Below are 17074 nucleotides of genomic sequence, written 5' to 3'. Positions count from 1 at the left end.
TCCCATCCTCCTCTTCTCCTCTGTCATGCTCCTGTCCTCTCCTCTTCTTCCTCTCTTGATGAAGGATGCTCCGCTGACACCCAGAGGGAAGACCTGTAGTCAGGAGATCAACGACAGGCCAGTACTAGCAGTGATACAATACTCCTCCCCGTGTGTGTGTTTGATGGTGGATGATAATGGTATGTGTGTATCTCAGGTATCAGAGCTCCAGTCAGGACTCTCGAGACTCTGCCACTTCCAGTCTGACCACAGAGAAAACCTCCCTCCGCCCCGACCACAACTCAACCACAGACAGACCCGCCAAGTCTAACCCTAACACCAACCGCAGGAAAAGACTGGTCAGGCAGTTCAGCTTGTAAGTATGGCAGGGTATTCACAACCTGCTCTGGGATTCCATACGATGCTCACAGCTGTGTCCTGTACTCAAAGTACTGTCATAACCTAGCCACTACACAAAAACCCATGATGTTAGTTATTCACTACTCATGTGATACATTTAGAATGCTGTGGCTGAACACTGTCCTGTAATTGGTCCTCAGTAACCATGAGGACGAGGATAATCTCCCAGAGGCCCTTGCAGCGATCTCTTCCCGGAGCACTGGGAAGTGTGGCTCTAACAACTCACTGGACAACCAGACACAACCCTCTATATACCCTCAGGAAACAAACACACAGGTCATCATACCCCAGAGCACTCAGCAACACACACTTTTCATAGCAGAGCATTTGTCCATTTGGATCAGAGCCTTGTAATTTCTAAGCAAAATAATAGTGGATTGTGAACTAAACTGTTTTGTGTGTGTTGCAGATGGACATGCCGATACTGGAGCTGAGGAGCCCATGCCGTGAGCGTTCTCACTCTCCCCACCTCTCCCCTTCCTTCTACCACACCTCCATCCCTCCCTTGGTACCCTGCCTCTCCTCTCATACCAACAGGTAACACACATTCAGGTTACACACACACACTCAGGTTACAGACACACTTAACACACAAATCCCAATCATGTAACATTCCTCATGATGATCTGTGTGTCCCTGTCTGTGTGTGTGTCTGTGTTTAGCGGGGAGGAGATGAGGTTGGGCAGAGAGAAGATCCTCAGGGCTCTCCTAATGACGGAGCTCTGAGTCCGTGACCCCTGTGGCATCATAGATGCCTCATGGACCTGGTGTGAGACGACCTTCAGGAGTCCCACGTCCACTGGCTGCACTCAGCAGTCAGCATTTACTGTACATAATGCAGTCAACCTTTCTAGATTTGCATACAAAAGACTTTGCTTAACTGTTATTTTAAAAGGAACATATTTTATGTATACCCACACTACACACCCTGTAATAACATGCTCCCACACTACACACCCTGTAATAACATGCTCCCACACTACACACCCTGTAATAACATGCTCCCACACTACACACCCTGTAATAACGTGCTCCCACACTACACACCCTGTAATAACGTGCTCCCACACTACACACCCTGTAATAACATGCTCCCACACTACACACCCTGTAATAACATGCTCCCACACTACACACCCTGTAATAACATGCTCCCACACTACACACCCTGTAATAACGTGCTCCCACACTACACACCCTGTAATAACGTGCTCCCACACTACACGCCCTGTAATAACGTGCTCCCACACTACACACCCTGTAAAAACATGCTCCCACACTACACACCCTGTAATAACATGCTCCCACACTACACGCCCTGTAATAACATGCTCCCACACTACACACCCTGTAATAACATGCTCCCACACTACACACCCTGTAATAACATGCTCCCACACTACACACCCTGTAATAACATGCTCCCACACTACACACCCTGTAATAACATGCTCCCACACTACACGCCCTGTAATAACATGCTCCCACACTACACACCCTGTAATAACATGCTCCCACACTGCACGCCCTGTAATAACATGCTCCCACACTACACACCCTGTAATAACATGCTCCCACACTACACACCCTGTAATAACATGCCCCCGAGAGAATCACATATCCCTGCAGACAAGACAGACAGACAGGCAGACAGAGGGACAGGTGACGATGAAAGATGAATGTTAAAGTAGTAAGGTTACTGCTGCTACACAATCAAAGCCCTAACTGTTTAAATGATGACACAAACAATTTGTCATAACTTATTGTATTGTCATGTTGATCTGCTCTGATGAAACTGCTACATGCTGGTAACTGTTCCCAGGTGAAAATCTGCAGAGATGCAGTCCCGGTCTTGTCCTGTAGATGGAGACAGACCCAAACAGACTGCAGCTTGGATCAGTTATAGTTGCCCATAACCACTACCTGGATAAGGCCTTTTTTACATCCTCCTTATGGTTAATCTTAGAACTAATCTGATCCTAGGCCTGTGGTTACATGGCACTAACTGGTGAGTTTGGGTCAGAGCTCAGGTTACAGCTCTGCCATGTTTCTGTGCAGTTCCTTATTGCTGTTCTTGTCTATGTTCTATATCCCTGTGTTTAACCTTAATAAAGACAACATGTTAACTTTAACAAACATTCTGCTCTCTGCTCGGGAAGTGCGTTACTGTGTGTGCGTGTATCAGGTGAATCAAGATAAACCGGTGCATTAACAGGATCAGGTAGAGTGTTGTGGAGTGAACGAGAATGTGGGTGGGGTCGTAGTGTTATACAATGCTAGTTCTGCCCTCGGGGTCCTAGTGCTTCTTGTTTTCTCTCTTCCTCTACCCTCATCTCCCTCCATTTTTTACTGCTATAATTATCTCTGTTTCAGGATGACAATAGTACTGTTATAGTGTGAGGTACTGAGACTCAGTACACCGTGGCAGGGAGTTCTCAGTCTTCCTCCTCCAGCCACATTCTGTCAACAGCGGCCTCACCTTAGCAGTACGAGAGAGGTGTGAACGCAGCAAATCACAGACCCACTCATCATAGGCTCTTCACTCCAATTTGGTCACTTGATTATTGTAATGAATAATGAATTCGCAGACAGTGCGTTTGATTTGTAAACAATGAGTTTCCCAGACAGGCTTGTTTCACATGTTCTATTTATTAGTGTCAGTGTGGTCACAGGAGAGTTCCCTGGACAGCCAGGGACCCACAGTCACAGCAGACATCAATGTATTACATCATTATGGGCCATTTATAGCTCTACTGTCTAATCTGGCCTTCATGGGAGTAAAACACACTGGTTGAGTTTCAATAGTCTGAAGCGCGGTCCTCTCCTTGCCTCATCTCCTTAGTCTGCACTGATCTGAAAACTCATGATAGATGAGAACAATTCCTTTTATGTCAGTGAAGTAGACTGTTGAGATGCAGGCACAGTGACATTACAGTAAGGAACCAGAGAGCACAGTGGTAAATCTCCATCACAGTGAGTTGGGACCGAGCTGGGTAAGGCAATAGGAAGTGGTGGGAATCAATTGTCATACTTGAGTAAAAGTGAAGATGACTTAATAGAAAATGACTTTAGTAAAAGTCTAAAAGTATCTGGTTTTACATGTCCTTAAGTACAGTGGTGAAAAAAGTACTCAACTGTCGTAAAAAAAGTACATTCATTAACAAACGCAGTATTTTCTTTTCGTGAGTCCGCCAGATCAGAGGCAGTAGGGATTACAACGCGTTATATTGATAGGTGTGTGAATTGGACCATATTACTGTCCTGCCTGAGCATTCCAAATGTAACTTGTACTTTTGGGTGTCAGGGAAAATGTATGAGTAAAGGAGTAAAAAGTACATACTTTTATTTAGGAACGTAGTGGAGTAAAAGTAAAAGTTGTCAAAAATATAAATAGTAAAGTAAAGTACAGATACCCCGCAAAAACTACTTAAGTAGTATTTTTTAAGTATTTGTACTTAAGTACTTTACACCACCGGCAACAGGAATAGTAATCTCCTGGCTCTGGGCTCAGCTTGGCATCACATACAAAAGGCAAGGGTGGAGTGGAACTAGGCAAACATAAACAGGTTAGATGGGAGGGGTGTGGGAGTGATTCAGCATTTGACTAACTACATGTAACTTTTATGTCAGACACTATGCTGTTGATATACAGTATAATCTGTATAGTAATCTGATTGGTTAGCAGTGCTTTATATTTTCCATAACATGTAAACATCTGAGTGTAGCTAGCACTACTAACTTCTTCATGCAGGAGGCTTCCTAATACAACGTTCTAGTATTGGATTGTAAAATTATAGAAAGTATAAAGAAATAAAATGTAATAAAACGTTTTTAGACAGACAGTATAAAATATATACATATAGTATCTAGAGAGTAGTGCACTATGCACATTCCTCTCTCTCTCTCACACACACACGCACTTACGCACACATCCACACACTTATACACACACACACACATTCACAAGCACTTACACACATACACAAATGCATGCAAGTCATGAAAAAAGGTTCCGATCAATAATTATAACTAAACGCAGCTCTACTTCTAACAGACGTCTCCTGAAGTGGTTGTAACACCTTAGAACGTCTCTCTAGAAAGCTTTTTAAAATACTATGTGCAATATAAGACAGAGCTGCTGTTTGGCTGAGGCAAAGCTCTGATATAAAATACATTTCTGCTCTCATGCATATACACTGTATATACCACAAAACTCAGACAGGGAACACACATCAGAGCTGGAGGCCAGGACATTCCCCCACATGTCCTTTGGGGGAGGGGGGGTGCATGTGTGTGTTGTGTGATATTGTGATGAAGGAGTGTCAAACTTTCGGCACAGTTTAATATAGAGCCATGTCTTATATTTAAAAAAAGGAAATATAACCACTTTGAGTTTGACACCCCTGGTATAGTGTGTGGGTAGTGAGTGTCAGTGTGTGGATCTTTGAGCCTTCTACAGCATGTTTAGGTCCAGGTAGTGCCCTCCCTGCTTGGTCAGGAGAGGGGGGAAGGGCATCAGAGCATCACCGCTGCTGGACTGACCAATCATACTGCTCAGTACAGGCAATGCCTCCATAGGACTCTACAGAGAGAGGGAGAGAGGGCGAGGAAGATAGAGAGAGGAAGAGAAAAGAGAGAAAACGTCAGTACAAGGAAAGGAGTCTATGTGGTTTGAAGGTTTCCTTGTCCCAGCACCAGAGGATTCCATCACCTAGTCCACCACCTCCCCACCTGACACTAGTACAGCAGTGATAACACTATCTAGCACACTACAGCGCCCCAGGGAGGAAACGGGAACACACCTTGGAAGGGCTGAGTCAGACAGCACCAGGTAGAAATTTACCATATAGAACAGGTACGGTTCTAGGTTCCACCAGAGAATGTGGTTAGTGCATTGGGCCAGTAACCAAAATGGTTGCTAGGTCGAATCCCCGAGCTGACAAGGTACAAATCTGTCGTTCTGCCCCTGAACAAGGTGGTTAGCCCACTGTTCCTTGGCCATCATTGTAAATAAGAATTTGTTCTTAACTGACTTACCTAGTTAAATTAAATAAACATCTGATCCTAGATCTGAGGATAGGATTGGGTGTGTGGTGTATTCTGATCCTAGAGGTTAGGATTGGGTTTGTGGGGTAATCTGATCCTAGATCTGAAGTTAGGATTTGATGTGTGGGATAATCTGATCCTTGGGTTTGTGGGGTAATCTGATCCTAGATCTGAGGTTAGGATTTGATGTGTGGGATAATCTGATCCTTGGGTTTGTGGGGTAATCTGATCTGCACTGTAAAAATATAGATGTCGAGAAGGAAATCAGCTGGAATAGGATTGTGATTTTTCTCAACAAATATGTTGTTTAACAAACTCACAATCCTATTGCAGCTGGTTGCCACAGATCTAGGATCAGCCCCCCCCCACACACACACAAACACACAATCCAAATGTGAACCATCAGGGGGTAGAAGACATCTGATCCTGGACCAGTGGTTGAGGGGGGAACATCTACTCTGTGTCCCGATCAACACAACCTTCTCTGGTGGAACCATCATCTTTTTTTACAGTGTGGTTTGGGGCATTGCAATCCCCCCTAGCTAGACTCTACCCCGTGACCCCCTAGTAACCCGGAATCTCAAACCACACCCACAACCACGTCGTCCCGGAGACGAAGGAAAGGAGAAACGCCCCATGACCCTGTCAGCCAATCCTTACCTTCCGCCTGCCTAGGACACACCCCTTAAATACACACCCACTCTTTGGGCTGCGTGAGCAGAGTCCGGGAGGGATCGTGATCGTGCATGTTAGCATGAGCGTGCACAAGGCCATCCTCAGTAGCGTACTATAGTGTTGAGGGGGACAGAGACACAGGGGACTGAGACAGAGACAGGCTGGGCTGGGCTGTGTGTTCAGAAGAGTCAGCCTTTACAAGATGATTACTGCTGATTTATCTACAGTATATAGTATCACCTCAACTTCCAAACTAGTGTTCATTAGCACAGGCTGTTTCCTAGTGTATCAGTGAGGAGCAGCCTCTTGTAAATCAAGTCCATGCAGGCAGTGGAGATCCACCCAACAGAATGCCTGTGGGTGTTTGTGAGGGAGGGAACAGAACAGGGAGGGTAGACCTGACTATCTTGTTTGATAGCCTCCAGGTAAATACAGTGGATACCTGACAGTATAGTACACTCCTCCACTAGCAGATTGGAATACTTCCTTTGGATCGACCGTGAGACATGAGAGGACACGGCAACACATACTATACCGGTCACATTGCACACACACATACTTTCTCTAACACACATGAACTTTCACACACAGTTATATCTAACCGTGTGGGGACACACAATTCAGTCTCATTCAAAATCATATTTTTCCTAACCCCTAAACCTATCCTAACCTTAACGCCAAAACCTAACCCCTAACCCTAAAATTAACCCTAGCCCCTAAACCTAATTCTAACCCTAACACTAATTCCAACCTTAACCATAAACCTCCTAGAAATAACGTTTCACCTTGTGGTGACTAACAACATGTTTGTGTACTATTCTTGTGGGGACTTCTCTTCCCCACAAGTATACTTAAACACGTCCAAGTGCACACACACACACACACACACACACACGCGCGCGCGCACGCACAAACACTCACGCACACACACTGTTTACCTGGTATCCCTGAATGGTGTTGAGCAGTTCTTTATAGGCAAGGCCATGCATACGGACCACTCCCCCAGGGGAGGGCAGAGGTGTGGGGGAGGGGTAGTAACCTATAGTGTTGGGAGAACCTGGGGGACTGGAGAGAGGGAGGGGGAGAAGAGAGGGGAGGAGAGAGAGAGGGTGAGAAGAGAGGAGAGAGAGGAGGAGAAGAGAGGGGAGGAGAGAGAGAGGGTGAGAAGAGAGGAGAGAGAGAGGGAGAAGAGAGAGTGAGAAGAGAGGAAAGAGAGGGAGAAGAGAGTGAGAAGAGAGGAGAGAGAGTGAGATGAGAATGAGAAGAGGAGAGAGAGAGAGGGAGAAGATGTGTTTTTTGTAACACTTCATGTGTTTTCACTTGTAGTTTCATGTTATCACATGTTGCTTTACATGTTGTCACATTAACTTCATATAAGATCACATGAAAACGTGCTTTTGGAAAACGTCACGTGTTCACATGTGAACTCCATGTGGTTTTTCCGTCAGGGATATCACATCCAAATGAACTTCAACGCTGAGGGGAAGGGAGGAGGGGGGGAGGAGGAGAAGGGGGAGGGGAGGGGGGGAGGGGGGAGGGGGAGGGAGGAGGAGGGAGGAGTGGGGAGGGGGAGGAGGGGGAGGAGAAGGGGGGATGAGGGAGGAGGGGGAGGAGAGAAAGGTCATTGTGGTCTTAGTCTTCTGATACCACACTACTGTACAGTCATTAACTACCCTTGTGTATGTCCCCTCCCTCCCAGCCCCCAAGCCACTTACAGTATATGACTGGATGGTTAATGGGGCTAACAGTTCTTATCTGGGGCACTGATATCATTAACTACCCTTGTGTATGTCCTTCCCCACAACCCGTAATAGTCCTTACCTGGGATAGTATGCAGTGTAGTTCATGTAGAGCTGAGTGCTAGCTGGGTAGTAGGCGTGTCCAGGGCCTAGGGGGCGGGGACTCAGCAGCACCTGCCCAATGGGAGGGAAGAGGCCGGCAGCCTCAGCCGGCATGATGGAAGGGATGGGTGGGAAGGAGTAGGAGGGAGGAGACAGACCTGGGAGGGGGGATTGTGGGTGGGGGGGGTAGTTAGACAACACGCCAAGGCAAGGACACGGAAAGGACACATGCCCAACACGGCACACAGAGAACTAGAGATCCCCTGGTCCCATCTAAAGATGGCTGCTGTAAGCAGACTACAGTGTGCTTCCCAGTCGTCTACAATGGCAATGCGACATGGTCCGGTCGTAGTTTGTTTCTAGGAGAGGCTTCTGCAACAACGACCCTCCTCAATGAACACCTTTAGTTTCTACAGACGTGTGTTTGGGCTTGACTCCTGACCCCACTAATGACCTCAATATTATATCACCATGACTGTTTTACATTTGAGTCATTTAGCAGACGCTCTCATCCAGAGAGATTTACAGTGTTGAGTGCACACATTTTCATACTGGTCCCCGGTCGGAATCAAAAACCCACAACCCTGGAATTGCAAGTGCCATGCTCTACCAACTGAGCTACATGGGACTACACACCAGAGCTCAATGACTAGACATCTCCATCACTACACACCAGAGCTCAATGACTAGACATCTCCATCACTACACACCAGAGCTCAATGACTAGACATCTCCATCACTACACACCAGAGCTCAATGACTAGACATCTCCATCACTACACACCAGAGCTCAATGACTAGACATCTCCATCACTACACACCAGAGCTCAATGACTAGACATCTCCATCACTACACACCAGAGCTCAATGACTAGACATCTCCATCACTACACACCAGAGCTCAATGACTAGACATCTCCATCACTACACACCAGAGCTCAATGACTAGACATCTCCATCACTACACACCAGAGCTCAATGACTAGACATCTCCATCACTACACACCAGAGCTCAATGACTAGACACCACCATCACTACACACCAGTGCTCAGCTCCACCCACCTCTTCCACAGCCCCACTGATTGGACACACTCCGACTGGAAGACTCAAGCCCAATCCTAAATCAATCCTGAGTCCCTACCTTCAAGTCACTTTTGTAATATTGCTTACACACCTATCCAATACTTCCAGTACATTGGGATCCATTTGGAATTGGACAAGAGGCCTCACACATGCCAAGCACACATAAACCATTGGAACACACTGTTTTTAATCAGAGTGTGTGAAGAAGAATATGTTTACATTGAACAGTCAATGAACTACAGATTTCTCCCCGCATGCAAATTCACCAAAATCACACAGAATTTTCCCAAACCACAAGGGGTAAGACACACACACACTCATACCCCAGGTTCCTACCCCTCTGGTCAGGTCAGACGCTCCTACCCTCCCAGAGTTCTAGATCAGAGAGAACCCAGACAGAAAAGAAGACAGGGGGCAAGATTTAACCTCTGACCTCTATCCCCTCACCCTTTCCTGCCCCCTGGTCTGTGGCAGCCCACCTACCCTGCGGTCCCGAAGCGCCCAGCTCCCAGCAGCACTTACGTCTGGACTTACATGGCGGCGGGCTGAGCCCTGTCCCACTCCTGGTCCGGGTGTGTGTGTGAATGTGTGTGTGTGAGAGGGAGCCTCCCATCAACACCAGACCCATCTCTTCAGCGCTACAGGGGAACACCTCCACATAGCGGCTGTTAACCCCTCGCTTGCCAGCCTGGCCCGGACCAGACATCACCTGCTTGTGGACCCGCTGGGAGGCAGAGAAAGCCCGCTCTGCTGAACGCATCTGGATGAAACAGTCCCCTGACGGACGACCCTATGGAGATACACACACAAAGCAGGGTAACTTTAGTATCAGTATGCATAGTGTGTGTGTGTGTGTGTGTGTGTGTGTGTGTGTGTGTGTGTGTGTGTGTGTGTGTGTGTGTGAGAGCAGGCTTATATAGTGTGTACCTACCTGTTGGTTGACCACCATGTGTACTCCGTGTGGTCTGATGTCGTGTGTGTATTCTCCTAGGAAGGCCAGTATGTCCTCTATGGTGGCGGTGTAGGGCAGCCCCCTCAGCCTGAGGCAGTCCCTCACACCACCAGGAGAGGGCAACAGAGACACAGAGGGCAACATTGACACCAGGGGGGCTGGAGCCACGGGGATCAGAGGGGCTGACGTGTACCTGTTCAACACCTACACACAGAGAGAGTTATACGGTTAGATGGTTATAAGTGCTGCTTCAGCAACAACATACACACATAAACAAGCATATTATCTCTGGAGTTCCTGGTTTTACTCTGGCAGGGGTATTCCGATTAAGTGTGTGTAGATGTGTGTGTGACTGTATTGAAAAGATGTGTGTGTGTTTGTGTGTTGGCAGTAGGGATCTGGCTGGTTGCCAACAGGATATCACAATGTTTACCGTCCTGGAGAAGAACTGTAACCCAGCCCCCTCAGGGTCACTCACTACCACTGAACTCTGACCTCTTGACCTCTCACCTTCAGACATCTAAAACCACTGGAACATTTAAACCTGTACTGTGTAGGAGTCTAAAACCACTAGAACATTTAAACCTGTACTGTGTAGGAGTCTAAAACCACTAGAACATTTAAACCTGTACTGTGTAGGAGTCTAAAACCACTAGAACATATAAACCTGTACTGTGTAGGAGTCTAAAACCACTAGAACATTTAAACCTGTACTGTGTAGGAGTCTAAAACCACTAGAACATATAAACCTGTACTGAGTAGGAGTCTAAAACCACTAGAACATTTAAACCTGTACTGTGTAGGAGTCTAAAACCACTAGAACATTTAAACCTGTACTGTGTAGGAGTCTAAAACCACTAGAACATATAAACCTGTACTGTGTAGGAGTCTAAAACCACTAGAACATTTAAACCTGTACTGTGTAGGAGTCTAAAACCACTAGAACATTTAAACCTGTACTGTGTAGGAGTCTAAAACCACTAGAACATATAAACCTGTACAGTGTAGGAGTCTAAAACCACTAGAACATTTAAACCTGTACTGTGTAGGAGTCTAAAACCACTAGAACATTTAAACCTGTACTGTGTAGGAGTCTAAAACCACTAGAACATATAAACCTGTACTGTGTAGGAGTCTAAAACCACTAGAACATTTAAACCTGTACTGTGTAGGAGTCTAAAACCACTAGAACATTTAAACCTGTACTGTGTAGGAGTCTAAAACCACTAGAACATTTAAACCTGTACTGTGTAGGAGTCTAAAACCACTAGAACATATAAACCTGTACTGTGTAGGAGTCTAAAACCACTAGAACATTTAAACCTGTACTGTGTAGGAGTCTAAAACCACTAGAACATATAAACCTGTACTGAGTAGGAGTCTAAAACCACTAGAACATTTAAACCTGTACTGTGTAGGAGTCTAAAACCACTAGAACATTTAAACCTGTACTGTGTAGGGGTCTAAAACCACTAGAACATTTAAACCTGTACTGTGTAGGAGTCTAAAACCACTAGAACATTTAAACCTGTACTGTGCAGGAGTCTAAAACCACTAGAACATATAAACCTGTACTGAGTAGGAGTCTAAAACCACTAGAACATTTAAACCTGTACTGTGTAGGAGTCTAAAACCACTAGAACATTTAAACCTGTACTGTGTAGGAGTCTAAAACCACTAGAACATATAAACCTGTACTGTGTAGGAGTCTAAAACCACTAGAACATTTAAACCTGTACTGTGTAGGAGTCTAAAACCACTAGAACATTTAAACCTGTACTGTGTAGGAGTCTAAAACCACTAGAACATTTAAACCTGTACTGTGTAGGAGTCTAAAACCACTAGAACATATAAACCTGTACTGTGTAGGAGTCTAAAACCACTAGAACATTTAAACCTGTACTGTGTAGGAGTCTAAAACCACTAGAACATTTAAACCTGTACTGTGTAGGAGTCTAAAACCACTAGAACATATAAACCTGTACTGTGTAGGAGTCTAAAACCACTAGAACATTTAAACCTGTACTGTGTAGGAGTCTAAAACCACTAGAACATTTAAACCTGTACTGTGTAGGAGTCTAAAACCACTAGAACATATAAACCTGTACTGAGTAGGAGTCTAAAACCACTAGAACATTTAAACCTGTACTGTGTAGGAGTCTAAAACCACTAGAACATTTAAACCTGTACTGTGTAGGAGTCTAAAACCACTAGAACATTTAAACCTGTACTGTGTAGGAGTCTAAAACCACTAGAACATTTAAACCTGTACTGTGTAGGAGTCTAAAACCACTAGAACATTTAAACCTGTACTGTGTAGGAGTCTAAAACCACTAGAACATTTAAACCTGTACTGTGTAGGAGTCTAAAACCACTAGAACATATAAACCTGTACTGTGTAGGAGTCTAAAACCACTAGAACATTTAAACCTGTACTGTGTAGGAGTCTAAAACCACTAGAACATATAAACCTGTACTGAGTAGGAGTCTAAAACCACTAGAACATTTAAACCTGTACTGTGTAGGAGTCTAAAACCACTAGAACATTTAAACCTGTACTGTGTAGGGTCTAAAACCACTAGAACATTTAAACCTGTACTGTGTAGGAGTCTAAAACCACTAGAACATTTAAACCTGTACTGTGTAGGAGTCTAAAACCACTAGAACATATAAACCTGTACTGTGTAGGAGTCTAAAACCACTAGAACATTTAAACCTGTACTGTGTAGGAGTCTAAAACCACTAGAACATTTAAACCTGTACTGTGTAGGAGTCTAAAACCACTAGAACATTTAAACCTGTACTGAACATGTAGGAGTCTAAAACCACTAGAACATTTAAACCTGTACTGTGTAGGAGTCTAAAACCACTAGAACATTTAAACCTGTACTGTGTAGGAGTCTAAAACCACTAGAACATTTAAACCTGTACTGTGTAGGAGTCTAAAACCACTAGAACATATAAACCTGTACTGTGTAGGAGTCTAAAACCACTAGAACATTTAAACCTGTACTGTGTAGGAGTCTAAAACCACTAGAACATTTAAACCTGTACTGTGTAGGAGTCTAAAACCACTAGAACATTTAAACCTGTACTGTGTAGGAGTCTAAAACCACTAGAACATATAAACCTGTACTGTGTAGGAGTCTAAAACCACTAGAACATTTAAACCTGTACTGTGTAGGAGTCTAAAACCACTAGAACATTTAAACCTGTACTGTGTAGGAGTCTAAAACCACTAGAACATTTAAACCTGTACTGTGTAGGAGTCTAAAACCACTAGAACATTTAAACCTGTACTGTGTAGGAGTCTAAAACCACTAGAACATTTAAACCTGTACTGTGTAGGAGTCTAAAACCACTAGAACATTTAAACCTGTACTGTGTAGGAGTCTAAAACCACTAGAACATTTAAACCTGTACTGTGTAGGAGTCTAAAACCACTAGAACATTTAAACCTGTACTGTGTAGGAGTCTAAAACCACTAGAACATATAAACCTGTACTGTGTAGGAGTCTAAAACCACTAGAACATTTAAACCTGTACTGTGTAGGAGTCTAAAACCACTAGAACATTTAAACCTGTACTGTGTAGGAGTCTAAAACCACTAGAACATATAAACCTGTACTGTGTAGGAGTCTAAAACCACTAGAACATTTAAACCTGTACTGTGTAGGAGTCTAAAACCACTAGAACATTTAAACCTGTACTGTGTAGGAGTCTAAAACCACTAGAACATTTAAACCTGTACTGTGTAGGAGTCTAAAACCACTAGAACATATAAACCTGTACTGTACTGTAGGAGTCTAAAACCACTAGAACATTTAAACCTGTACTGTGTAGGAGTCTAAAACCACTAGAACATTTAAACCTGTACTGTGTAGGAGTCTAAAACCACTAGAACATATAAACCTGTACTGTGTAGGAGTCTAAAACCACTAGAACATTTAAACCTGTACTGTGTAGGAGTCTAAAACCACTAGAACATTTAAACCTGTACTGTGTAGGAGTCTAAAACCACTAGAACATTTAAACCTGTACTGTGTAGGAGTCTAAAACCACTAGAACATATAAACCTGTACTGTGTAGGAGTCTAAAACCACTAGAACATTTAAACCTGTACTGTGTAGGAGTCTAAAACCACTAGAACATTTAAACCTGTACTGTGTAGGAGTCTAAAACCACTAGAACATTTAAACCTGTACTGTGTAGGAGTCTAAAACCACTAGAACATTTAAACCTGTACTGTGTAGGAGTCTAAAACCACTAGAACATTTAAACCTGTACTGTGTAGGAGTCTAAAACCACTAGAACATTTAAACCTGTACTGTGTAGGAGTCTAAAACCACTAGAACATTTAAACCTGAACATTTAAACCTGTGTAGGAGTCTAAAACCACTAGAACATTTAAACCTGTACTGTGTAGGAGTCTAAAACCACTAGAACATTTAAACCTGTACTGTGTAGGAGTCTAAAACCACTAGAACATTTAAACCTGTACTGTGTAGGAGTCTAAAACCACTAGAACATTTAAACCTGTACTGTGTAGGAGTCTAAAACCACTAGAACATTTAAACCTGTACTGTGTAGGAGTCTAAAACCACTAGAACATATAAACCTGTACTGTGTAGGAGTCTAAAACCACTAGAACATTTAAACCTGTACTGTGTAGGAGTCTAAAACCACTAGAACATTTAAACCTGTACTGTGTAGGAGTCTAAAACCACTAGAACATATAAACCTGTACTGTGTAGGAGTCTAAAACCACTAGAACATTTAAACCTGTACTGTGTAGGAGTCTAAAACCACTAGAACATTTAAACCTGTACTGTGTAGGAGTCTAAAACCACTAGAACATTTAAACCTGTACTGTGTAGGAGTCTAAAACCACTAGAACATTTAAACCTGTACTGTGTAGGAGTCTAAAACCACTAGAACATTTAAACCTGTACTGTGTAGGAGTCTAAAACCACTAGAACATTTAAACCTGTACTGTGTAGGAGTCTAAAACCACTAGAACATTTAAACCTGTACTGTGTAGGAGTCTAAAACCACTAGAACATATAAACCTGTACTGTGTAGGAGTCTAAAACCACTAGAACATTTAAACCTGTACTGTGTAGGAGTCTAAAACCACTAGAACATATAAACCTGTACTGTGTAGGAGTCTAAAACCACTAGAACATTTAAACCTGTACTGTGTAGGAGTCTAAAACCACTAGAACATTTAAACCTGTACTGTGTAGGAGTCTAAAACCACTAGAACATTTAAACCTGTACTGTGTAGGAGTCTAAAACCACTAGAACATTTAAACCTGTACTGTGTAGGAGTCTAAAACCACTAGAACATTTAAACCTGTACTGTGTAGGAGTCTAAAACCACTAGAACATTTAAACCTGTACTGTGTAGGAGTCTAAAACCACTAGAACATTTAAACCTGTACTGTGTAGGAGTCTAAAACCACTAGAACATATAAACCTGTACTGAGTAGGAGTCTAAAACCACTAGAACATTTAAACCTGTACTGTGTAGGAGTCTAAAACCACTAGAACATTTAAACCTGTACTGTGTAGGAGTCTAAAACCACTAGAACATATAAACCTGTACTGTGTAGGAGTCTAAAACCACTAGAACATTTAAACCTGTACTGTGTAGGAGTCTAAAACCACTAGAACATTTAAACCTGTACTGTGTAGGAGTCTAAAACCACTAGAACATTTAAACCTGTACTGTGTAGGAGTCTAAAACCACTAGAACATTTAAACCTGTACTGTGTAGGAGTCTAAAACCACTAGAACATATAAACCTGTACTGTGTAGGAGTCTAAAACCACTAGAACATTTAAACCTGTACTGTGTAGGAGTCTAAAACCACTAGAACATTTAAACCTGTACTGTGTAGGAGTCTAAAACCACTAGAACATTTAAACCTGTACTGTGTAGGAGTCTAAAACCACTAGAACATTTAAACCTGTACTGTGTAGGAGTCTAAAACCACTAGAACATTTAAACCTGTACTGTGTAGGAGTCTAAAACCACTAGAACATTTAAACCTGTACTGTGTAGGAGTCTAAAACCACTAGAACATTTAAACCTGTACTGTGTAGGAGTCTAAAACCACTAGAACATATAAACCTGTACTGAGTAGGAGTCTAAAACCACTAGAACATTTAAACCTGTACTGTGTAGGAGTCTAAAACCACTAGAACATTTAAACCTGTACTGTGTAGGAGTCTAAAACCAAAACCACTAAAACCACTAGAACATTTAAACCTGTACTGTGTAGGAGTCTAAAACCACTAGAACATTTAAACCTGTACTGTGTAGGAGTCTAAAACCACTAGAACATTTAAACCTGAAGTCAAAACCACTAGAACATTTAAACCTGTACTGTGTAGGAGTCTAAAACCACTAGAACATTTAAACCTGTACTGTGTAGGAGTCTAAAACCACTAGAACATATAAACCTGTACTGTGTAGGAGTCTAAAACCACTAGAACATTTAAACCTGTACTGTGTAGGAGTCTAAAACCACTAGAACATTTAAACCTGTACTGTGTAGGAGTCTAAAACCACTAGAACATTTAAACCTGTACTGTGTAGGAGTCTAAAACCACTAGAACATATAAACCTGTACTGTGTAGGAGTCTAAAACCACTAGAACATTTAAACCTGTACTGTGTAGGAGTCTAAAACCACTAGAACATTTAAACCTGTACTGTGTAGGAGTCTAAAACCACTAGAACATTTAAACCTGTACTGTGTAGGAGTCTAAAACCACTAGAACATTTAAACCTGTACTGTGTAGGAGTCTAAAACCACTAGAACATTTAAACCTGTACTGTGTAAACCACTAGGAGTCTAAAAACCACTAGAACATTTAAACCTGTACTGTGTAGGAGTCTAAAACCACTAGAACATTTAAACCTGTACTGTGTAGGAGTCTAAAACCACTAGAACATTTAAACCTGTACTGTGTAGGAGTCTAAAACCACTAGAACATTTAAACCTGTACTGTGTAGGAGTCTAAAACCACTAGAACATTTAAACCTGTACTGTGTAGGAGTCTAAAACCAC

The 17074-nt window shown here is 43.0% G+C and overlaps 1 protein-coding gene across 5 annotated transcripts in view; it reads right to left on the bottom strand.

Moving 5' to 3' along the window:
• Positions 1–4676: 4676 nt before the first annotated feature.
• Positions 4677–17074, bottom strand: part of LOC115127787 (epithelial splicing regulatory protein 1-like) — a 42480-nt gene continuing 30082 nt past the window's right edge. Inside the window, exons 10-15 of one of the 5 annotated variants that reach the window (XM_065027733.1) lie at positions 9977–10201; positions 9568–9835; positions 7942–8119; positions 7059–7185; positions 6106–6232; positions 4893–4981 (exon numbers count right to left, since the gene is read on the bottom strand). In XM_065027733.1, the coding sequence (XP_064883805.1) occupies positions 6131–6232; positions 7059–7185; positions 7942–8119; positions 9568–9835; positions 9977–10201 (900 nt within the window). In that variant the 3' untranslated portion in view covers positions 4893–4981; positions 6106–6130. The other 4 variants (XM_065027734.1, XM_065027731.1, XM_065027732.1 and 1 more) reach the window with 4 other exon arrangements.

The sequence above is a fragment of the Oncorhynchus nerka genome, linkage group LG14 (assembly GCF_034236695.1).
Source record: "Oncorhynchus nerka isolate Pitt River linkage group LG14, Oner_Uvic_2.0, whole genome shotgun sequence".
Taxonomy (NCBI): Eukaryota; Metazoa; Chordata; class Actinopteri; order Salmoniformes; family Salmonidae; genus Oncorhynchus; species Oncorhynchus nerka.
This window is presented reverse-complemented; position numbering and strand designations above follow the sequence as displayed.